The 10,315-nt window shown below is 38.7% G+C and overlaps 1 protein-coding gene across 1 annotated transcript; it reads right to left on the reverse strand.

Moving 5' to 3' along the window:
- Window positions 1-1,982: 1,982 nt before the first annotated feature.
- Window positions 1,983-9,281, reverse strand: LOC139976327 (monocarboxylate transporter 14-like). Its single transcript, XM_071985010.1, has 4 exons — window positions 8,821-9,281; window positions 7,186-7,332; window positions 6,151-7,062; window positions 1,983-2,735 (listed from the first exon to the last, which is right to left on the reverse strand). Exons 1-4 carry the CDS (start codon window positions 9,011-9,013, stop codon window positions 2,602-2,604), a joined length of 1,386 nt encoding a protein of 461 aa, XP_071841111.1. The 5' UTR covers window positions 9,014-9,281; the 3' UTR covers window positions 1,983-2,601.
- Window positions 9,282-10,315: the final 1,034 nt, after the last annotated feature.

The following is a 10,315-nucleotide window of genomic DNA, read 5'->3' on the forward strand; positions in this document are numbered from 1 at the left end:
CTGCGGTACCACTGGTGGGACTGTGGCAGGGAGTGGGGGAAGGGAATTTCTATTGCTACATCAGGCTAGATCGTGCCCTGCGGTACCACTGGTGGGACTGTTGCAGGGAGGGGAAGAGGGGCATTTCTATTGCTGCATCATGCTAGATCGTGCCCTGCGGTACCACTAGTGGGACTGTTGCAGAGAGTGGGGGGAAGGGGAGGGGAATTTCTATTGTTGCATCATGCTAGATCGTGCCCTGCGGTACCACTGGTGGGACTGTTGCAGGGAGGGGAGAGGGGGATTTCTATTGCTGCATCAGGCTAGATCGTGCCCTGCGGTACCACTGGTGGGACTGTGGCAGGGAGTGGGGGAAGGGGAGGGGAATTTCTATTGCTGCATCAGGCTAGATCGTGCCTTGCGGTACCACTGGTAGGACTCAGGGGAAGGAGTGAAGGGGGATTGCACATCACCTGTTTATTTCTGGCTATGGTTCTGGGCGAGTGGGCATACTAGAGAGTGGTAGTGAGAAACCTCTTTTCTAAAGGACAATCAATTATCAGAGATTTTCCTGGCACCAGTTCATTGACTCAAATCACAGTGTTATTTCTATATACCTGAAAGTTTAGTGACTTGAGCATTGCTTTTTACAACACTGGCGTGATGACCGTTTTTGCCCAAGGGTGTAGGTCATGGGTCAGTCTGCCCCTGATGATGACTTCCTGAAAATGGACGGAACACTAAGTGACCAGAGAACATGGACAGAAGTAGTATTGATAATTATCATGCTACATTTATTAAATGAATCTTGCACTAAGCAACACATAGATAAATACATATATACACGTGAAGATTATAATATCTTGAATGAAACATGCTGCACAGTGCAATCAACTGCTTTAAAGCCCGGGCTATGTAGAGACAGCAGTATGATGGACTCTGTATAATATAGATACACAATGCTGCAAATGTGACCTTTAAACCAACATGAAACAATATGGCAAATTCTCATTCTAAACAAACAAATATATTATCACTAGTCTGATATCCTTTACATAACCCAACCGATGTAATAATTTTACCAACTTCACATCATCATTATCCAACTGATGTTATCATAAACTGTTTACCTCCCTTCTGAATAATCATCAACACACTGAGGTAATCATGAACTGGTTACCTATCTTACATAATCACCATAATCATATACATGTTATCATAAAATACTTACCTATCTTACATAATCATACATTCCTAATCCATGTTATCATAAACTACTGTATGATTATGTAAGATAGGAAAGTAGTTTATGATTACATTTTACATGTATATGATTATGGTGATTATGTAAGATAGGTAAAACAGTATGTGCATAGCAAAGAGAATATATCCATGCATATTAAACAGCACAAAGCATGACAACAAAAAGACATGGGAAAACATAAACACTATTTTAAACAATGGTAACAGTTTTTCAATTACCCTAATATCTTCATTGATGATGATGATGATGATGATGATGATGATGATGATGATGATGATGATGATGATGATGATGATGATGATGATGATGATGATGATGATGATGATGATGATGTTGATGATGATGATGATGATGATCATCATGCATATCAACATACCTTCGTAATCATCCTTACTCAACCCATGTATTCATTAGCAGCAAGTTGAACTAGTGAATCACCCAGTGTGTCTATAGACTACATCCAAGCGTATCTGGCTATTGAGTTAATTTGATACATAAGTGGAATCGGGAACGACAGTTTGTGAGTATGGTTCATGCAGTTTTTCGTAAGAAATTATCATTTTGATGTTCACTTTGTAAATCTCATGAACATGTGAAGACAGAGAAATAGAAGTTCATTTTTATGTGGGTAGGTTTGGTACATATTGGTACATATTTATACAACATTTGACATGTCAATAAATTTAAATTAACTTTCGTTCAATGTTTACATTAGTTTACTTCATTATAAATACTTGTCAGAAAGAGAAATGATAGCTTCATTACTCTGGAATGAATCTTGGGCCCCAAAGGGGGGGGGGTGGTCCAAGCTACAAATCCCCAAGAAACTCATTTTCAAATATCGCTTATTCTCTCGTAGCAAGTTTAAAAAACGTTTGGTAGACATCAATTCAATATACCCGGATTCCATTTCAAAGCCTGTTGTGGTCCAGGGGCGAAGTTGTTTAAGTTGGAGGTATTGCATGTTCTCTCTCAGGACTAAAGCACAAAGGCACGTGTCCGAAATTTTAATTACTTCTTGTAGAAGGTATGCCAAATCTGAAAGTTGCATTGCTTTCAGACTGTTCACTTGTAGCCCTTGAACTTGAGTAAATACATTTTTTAGAACTTCCAATTTTATTGGAATGTATTTCAAAGCCCTGTGGGGCCCAGAAAGTTTTAACACTTTTGTTAGCATAGTATTACTCAAAGAAAATCTGGAAGTTATGCAGAGGGCTTCATATTTATACAGCAGCAGACTGAATATGGGTGACCTGGGAGAAGTCCTCTTCATTGGGGACACCCTATGACCTACCCCCCCCCCACCCCTCCATCTTGGGTATCACCATTGCAGAGACTCGGTTTGCGATAAGGGATTTCTAGCTTGAAAAAGAGTTTTTACTATTCTTTCTCACAATCCACCAAATTAGTGAAACGACGGATAGAAACAAGTTCAGAACAGAAAGTAAACCAAAGGCCAAGGAGAAGGATCCAGTAATGTCAATTAGAGCACCTGTAAAGGCAAGAAAGAAAATAAGATGAGAGTTGTTGTCAAGATATAACGGTTTGATTATGAATGGTAATTTCTGTTTTCATTACTACAAGACAATCGGTTATATTTATGAAACGGTTTAAAAACGGTACAATTTTTAAAGCATTTTTTGAAGAAGAAAAAACGCCTAGATGTCACCCGGTGCATACGTTTTCGGTAAGCTTAGTAGCTATTAGAAATGTATGCACTTACCACCTAGAAATGTATGAAACAATTTATGTAGAAATCACATTTCATTGAAGACGTATTGTTGATACAAGTCAAGCATGTAGCTGTTACCCGTACTTCCGTACCCTGACATGACTAATTTACCAATTTTGGGAGAGATATAAATCTAATTGCTTTACGTATCGTGTTTGATCCCAGGCCACCCGATACACACAGCGAACACAGTTAATAACTCTAATTCTTAGAGTTTTGTACCGCAGTAAGAACTGGATCGTGCCATAAATCGGTAGCATGTGCTATTAGGATTACAGTAAGAAATGAGGATATGTGTAATTCCAACAAATATAGTTGTTGGGATTGCTTGGGATTACACATATTCTCAGTTCTAACTGTAATCCTAATAGCACATGCTACCGATGTATCAGATTTATCAGCACGATCCATGCAGTTGTTACTATGGTACAACACTTCAAGATTGACAGTAGTTACTGTAATCTATGTGTGAATCGGCTGCCCAGGCACGTCGAGGGTCCCAAGGCAACTCTACGAAACACGGACGTGAGTATGATAGGAGGGCATGAGGCAGAAGTTTGTAGTGTAGGGTGCCTAGGCCTACTGTAGCTGGACCTAATTAAGCCTAAACATTAGGACCTAACTTGCAGATGTAGTGGAATCGTTGAAGGCATCTTTTTTAGATTTGCTCAGTTCATTTTCAAATTCCCCAACCCATGAAGACCTACATTTCAGATTGAATTTCAAATTCAGTAAATTAAGTGGCCAACTAGTCCAACGCACTATACTGTATATGGTGTGCCTGACAACTAGTGCAGTAACACGCACGCGCTGGTATATGAGGATGTATGAGGATGTAAACATGTGCCGTTCCTATAGGTTAGTGCCTTCCTGTTTGCATACATGTCCGTTAGGAGAGTGCCTGTTTGCAAAAAGTACGTATCTAGTGTAGATGTGTGTTTATAAATGAATATGCAACACTAAACAGCTACGGTGTCACCGTTGTTAAACATGCATACTTTTCAAGTTTTACTGTTAGATTCCAAATTTGAGTTAAATTGTCGATGTTGTTATCCATAAACCCGTGTGGGCTTCTTCCACATTCGTGGTCGCTTAGCGTCGTACTGCCTCATGGCCCGCACTTATGCATTTAGTGCCATGTTCCGTCCGGCAGCAGTATTCCGATAATGGTAATACATTGTTAAGGTATGTGTACTGTACATAAACATGTAAGAGAGTGACATGTGCCAAATTTTTAGGAGTTACTACTCATGAGAATCAAGATAGGACATTGCATATTAATAATGTATGTAACAAAGAAGCAATATATTTAGGCATTTTTAATAGATTTTAAGAGTATATTGGTTCTAAAGTTCTTCTATTGTTGTACAATGCACTGATCTTGCCGGTAATTTCTTATGCTAATATTGTGTGGGGTTTGGGTGACTCAAAAGAGGGCTGGTACACATTATGTGCAATGCTGGTTTTATTGATGCATACACCACTCCTGTGTGAAAAACTCGATGTAATGACCATTAATAATATACATACTATGCATTTAAGTGTATTCATGTATCGTCTTTTAAATTATCTTCTACCTGATACAATAAGTAACTGCATACAGTATAATTTTGAAATGCATAATCATGATGCACGCAATGCTCCTTTTTTTCGTAATAGTAAGCCAAGATTTGAGCTTAGAACAAAAAACGTATTTATTTTACTGGTATTAATCTCTGGAATTCATTGCCAAATATAATTAAGGAAATTCGTACAGTAAATATCTTTAAGAAGAATCTTAAACTCCACCTTACTAACACATGATAACTCATGTGTGTAAAACTTAGTCTACTCGTCTCTTTTAACCTTTATTTGTTGCTTATTCCCTCCCCTACCTTATTAGGTGGGGGGAGGGGGGTTCTCTAGCACGGTGGCCAGACTTTGTAAAAGTTCGCCTCAATAACTTTGTTTCTTGTCTCCGTTTATCTCACTGTTGTTAATTTTGTAATTCTTGGTTTGTGCTTAGAATTATTTGATTTACTTATATGTACTATTTTGTATTTTGTTGGCACTGTGATGGTAAATAAATGAATGAATGAATACTACACACTAATCCTGTTAGATAGTAATAGGCTTAGTGTTACCGGTTGTTCTCTTCTCGACCTATAATGCTTCCTCTGTGTTAGGTTTTATCACAGGACAACTATTTTAGGACTTTTGGAAGGGAGATTATTGCTTAATTAAAAATACAATAAAGATGGTAAGTCAGTGTTCCTTCCATCAGCTTCATTGAACGTCAGTTGAGCTAACTGCCACTGTATATACGTAGGCTATATGTCTATAAGTATATTAACAGCCTAGTCAGAGACATGGTTCTTACCAAATTACGCTATGAGGCATAGTCAGAGAGAGGTTGTGAAGATGGTTGCAGGTATGTGCAAAGTGTAGTATATTATGTGTGACTATAGGCTAGGTTTTGCACACTTAGGACTGTTATCACTGAGTCTGCTATTGCCGATTGGACCATCAACTGTTCTTCGGGCAAGGTGAGCCACCCAGTTGGAACAATTTTTTTCTATTCTTGTAGTGTCATGTCCCGCTTCAGAGCACTCGTATTGTCAGTACGAGCAGTATAAATATCATGTTTCTATCTGATCAAGGTCAGTAAACTCAATACACCAGTGCTTTGAGAGCATTATATTGGAGTACAGTTTAGAGAGGTATTAGCATTAGGAAATGGTCCCAACTGGCTGAGAGAACTTCATTAGTGTTGAATCAGCATTACAGTGCGTTATCGCATTGGCTTGTTTAACTCAAGAGGCATGGCGTAACAGAAAACAGGATCGAAATCTGTCCTCAGAAAATACGTTTTTTGATACTTCCGATCATTAATGTCTTTAATTAATGCTTGTTGAAACCTTCCCCGTTCCCCATTTTGTTTCCTAAAATGAACAGCTTTGGTAATTTGCTATTTCGAAACGCATAGAGTCATTTCAAAGCTTAAGCTGTGCAAGAATAAAGATAAAAGCGGAAAATCATTAACTACTTTGGGTCTGATTACAACAAACGATTAACAATATAGCAATTTATTAATATCTTTGAATTAAAAAAAAAAGGCGGATGGTGAAATTTCACCTTGTGATGTTATAGTTTAGTAAAAAAAGGAAAAAAAAAAGAGAAGAAGTGAACGCCTTACCAGTTAAACCGCTACCTAACTGGGCGGCGATACCGCCTGTGAAATATGATAGTACAATGGCAACTTCAAAATGGTCGTCACAAAGTGTTGACGGAGTAAAGCTGGTGGACGCGATTCCCTGAACAGCGATACCAAAGCCACTTATAAACGAATATAAAGCCAGTGCAGGAAATTCACTCGATATTAATGTCACGATAAAACTAAGAAACACTAGAAAAGATGGTAAAGCAAATCCACTCAGGATGTTGGCAAGACCTTTGTAAAAGATGCAAATGCAATACAAATCTCCCAGTACACCACCAATGCCACCGCAGAGGGACATCAAAACGGCTGTGGAAGAGTCTAATCCGGCGGATTCGCCAAACGGGATCAAAAAGATAGCCCAACTAGACAAAGTCAATCCAAACATGGTACCGATGGCCCAAACCAGAAGAAAGTCCGGATGACCGGAAAATAAGTGATGGTTTAATCTTTTCTCTTCCAATAAATTCTCCGTAGATTCCAACTTGGTACTGACTGTTTCTCTTTGCCGGTCATATCCGGAAAGTTCACAGTTTTGGTCCATGATGGAAGAAGATGCAATATTATTATTCGGGTTGCGCCGTGTAAATTCTTCAGCTGTTAAAGGTAAATGTTCCTCGCTACAACGTTGTTGAGCCTTGTCGCTGCTTTTCAATTCTTTTGATGGTAGTATGAGTCCCACGGGCACCAATATTAAACAAAGTGCTCCAAACACTGTCATGTCAACTCGAATTCCAAAGGATTTGAACAGGTATTCTGACAACAAAGGCAAGATGGCGATTCCGAAATATGCAGCAAAGAGTGATATGGAATAGGCAGTGGGGAACGAATCACGGAATGCTCTCTCCATGTAGACTACCGAAGAAATATTGCATAAGCCGAATCCAATACCTGAGAGAGCAATAAAAGAGGATTTTTGAACTAAAGACGACATTAAGTAGGTCAGAAATGAAAAAAAACGCGACAGAATTTCTGGTTTGTCGCAAATACTAAAATTTGAACAACAATACTCACCTGTAATTGCCGAATAGATAAACAGTACCCATATTCCATTCATTGGGAAAATAGCGCGACAAAAGTATCCCGCAGCAGCTAGCATCCCTCCAAGCATGTACAAGGTTTTATATTCAGCAAAACGCCTCAAAAACTTGACCAAAGGTGCTGCGAATATAGAATAAAAAACCTTACATTTTATAAGAAAAAAAATTTAGTTGTCTTCATGACTGTGCAGCGTTTATAACATTTAGAGAAGGTGAATATGATGAATATGAAGGTGAATAAGTAAAGATAACTGGTTAAGTTTACAGATACACGAGAAGGGCAAATATGTTACCAAATTAACTAATTTGTAACATTTCCAAGTGCAACTGGAATCTTCCACGCGTCTCCTTTTTGTTACAACAAATGTATGTGTGTGTGTTTCTGTAACGTGAATTTGCCCGATCATCTCATATCATATCTTGTTTAGGTGTTACATTCGAGTTAGAAATTGCTTACAGAAAAAAAAATCGAAAAGCTACAATACCAGCAGTCTTAGTGATTTGACCCTTGACACGTTTCCCAAGAGAACAATTAATGTGACACTTGAAATTGATAAAAGTCAAGTAATTACTGAAAACCGACCTTTTGACCTCCACAGATTAGAATAGAATGCTGTTAATCAGGGAAGGTGAATCAATAATAATAATATGAAGATCACCTAATCTTTGTAAATTGAAAACAAACTTTGCAAATACTACACCATGGTTTAAGAAATGACAGTGTGCTTGTAACGCACATATAACAATAAAGTAGAGAGCTTCTATCGACCCCTGTACTCTGTGACAGTGTTGCTTCTTCAATATTCTCTACTGAAGCCTATAAAGGCCATTAATAAGGAAGCTTATTCCAATATTTGCTTTTCTTTTTACTTTATCACGATTGCACAAGCTGTTTTAGAATTTGACCTCGGCTGACCTCAGAAGAGAACAGATTGGTGCAAATAAAATCAGCATCAGCATACCATAAATAACATCAGCATACCACGCATGAAGTTTGATCAACATGTTCTTGTCGTCAACATTGGCGAAGGAGGCGGGCTGCAGCCCTCCCCCCCCCCCAATCCAATATTTTTGTGAAAATTCTGGCAATACGCTGAAAATTTTTTGGGCACCTACTGAAAGGAAAATAAATGCAATATGTTCTTCAATGGTTAAACTATATTATATCATTATCATGATAATTGCAACGACTTCCTCCAAAATGATAACCAATATGGAAGGGTAATACCTCGGCAAATGATTGCATGCAATTTGCATGCGATGTAATAACAGATGCATGCCTATAGGATATGTACATTAAACTGTTGAACAATTTTGGTTATATTTTTGGGGCAAGTCGTAACAGCCCCCCCCCCCCTCCCCTCCCCCAATTCAAATTGGGCTCCTACGCCTATGCAAGTCAAGGAACCGCACACGCACCACACGACCCTCCTCCTTGTCGTATACCGGAACTATAAACTAACGGACATAATACAGTTCAATTTCTACATGATATATTTCGTCAAATGTGAATAAAATTATACTCATAATGCATGAATTCATTAATTCAGCTCTACAACCTTATTCTAGATGCACTCATTGTAATACTACTGCCATAGTTCACACTTACATGATATGTTGCACGAACTCATTTGGAGGGCGAAGGAGCATCCAAGAATGAAATGCGTTGTTTTGAAATCGTCGAGAAACGTTGTCAGAATAACACCGTAAGCCTTCACCGATCCCGAAAATAGGAATTTACAAAGCAACCTAGCAACGAAGGTGTTTGCCTTAGCCAGTCGAGTAACTTCGTTCCTCTCCATTATATACTGGGAAAAACATGAAACATTCGTGACTACTAACTGGCAAGTAAGGCTGGCTGTTGATAGGGGTGTGTATTGTTACTGCATATGTGCGTCTATCGCTAGCTACTGGCACATGTGTTTGAAAGTTGCTAAGTATTCTGATCGAGTCAGCGATTGTTTATAATTTTGCAATCGTTGGGGCTATTTGCTGGCATTAGTAGCTGACGTACCAGCATTGTATTGGTTTGCAGTGTATAAGTTAGCCTATAGGTTCAATTGTACTGGAAATCCTACCCGTATTTTATAATGAAGAGACTAGGAAACACTTGGGTAATAAAACAAATATAACTTTTCTCTTTTTCTCCAAGTAAAAGCTGATATATGAAAGATGTCCGAGTGAATTCTACTGTCATACGTTGACATGTGGTCCATTAACCATTGGTATTTGCAAGGTATAATTACAAATCTGGACTTTTCAGTACAGGTTTGCAAGTGATCAGTTTCTTTAACGACAAAAATGCCTGCTCACATCCCTCTGTCCATTCAATAACAGTGGGCTTACTTTTCTTTGTTAGGTCTGTAAGGGGACTGGCAATTTGAGCAAAGTCCGGTATAAGTTTCCGATAATACCCGGTTAATCCAAAAAACGATGTTACCTCTGTCTTAGATAGAGGGGTATGCCAGTTAATAATAGCCTCGATCTTACACTCTTCTGGTCTTACTTCTCCAATACCAATTACATAACCTAGATAAGGAACTGTAGGTTCACCTATCCTACACTTATCAGGCTTTACTGCCAATCCTGATTTCTCCAATCTATTAAACCTGCCTCCAAATGACACAAGTGCTCTTCCCATGTCTTACTGAATATAACTATGTCATCAATATAGGCTTTAGCAAATTCCTCACATCCTTGCAAAACATTATCCAGGAGACTTTGGAATTGGATATGCGTCAAACTTGGACTTTGGTATGGGACAAAATTGGACTTTGGTATGGGATATGCGTCAAACTTGGTCACTTGATTAAGTTTTCGATAGTCTGTACATATCCTAATCGAACCATCCTTCTTTGGAACAATGGCCGACCCCCAAGGACTAGACGATGGTTTGATTATTCCTGCCTCTAACATTTCCTCTAGTTGTGACTTAATTTCGGCTCTTTTAGCCTGGGGCAAGCGGTATGCCTTTTGTGTTATGGGTACTTCATTAGTTACATAAATAGATGCTCAGCACTTTGGGTTCTACCTGGCACATCAGATAGTATGTCGTCAAACCTCGGTAGAAGCTTTGCGCCATTATTTCGTTTCTCCTCTGCTAA

This window comes from Apostichopus japonicus, chromosome 11 (genome assembly GCF_037975245.1).
Source record: "Apostichopus japonicus isolate 1M-3 chromosome 11, ASM3797524v1, whole genome shotgun sequence".
NCBI lineage: Eukaryota > Metazoa > Echinodermata > Holothuroidea > Aspidochirotida > Stichopodidae > Apostichopus > Apostichopus japonicus.

Excerpts from the sequence above, each read along its gene's own strand:
- LOC139976327 (XM_071985010.1), bottom strand. The coding sequence starts at position 9,013 with ATGGAGAGGAACGAAGTTACTCGACTGGCTAAGGCAAACACCTTCGTT. Across the intron at positions 7,063-7,185 it reads TATCTATTCGGCAATTACAG|GTATTGGATTCGGCTTATGC; the intron begins GTGAGTATTGTT and ends TTGCTCTCTCAG. Across the intron at positions 2,736-6,150 it reads GTTAGGTAGCGGTTTAACTG|GTGCTCTAATTGACATTACT; the intron begins GTAAGGCGTTCA and ends TTGCCTTTACAG.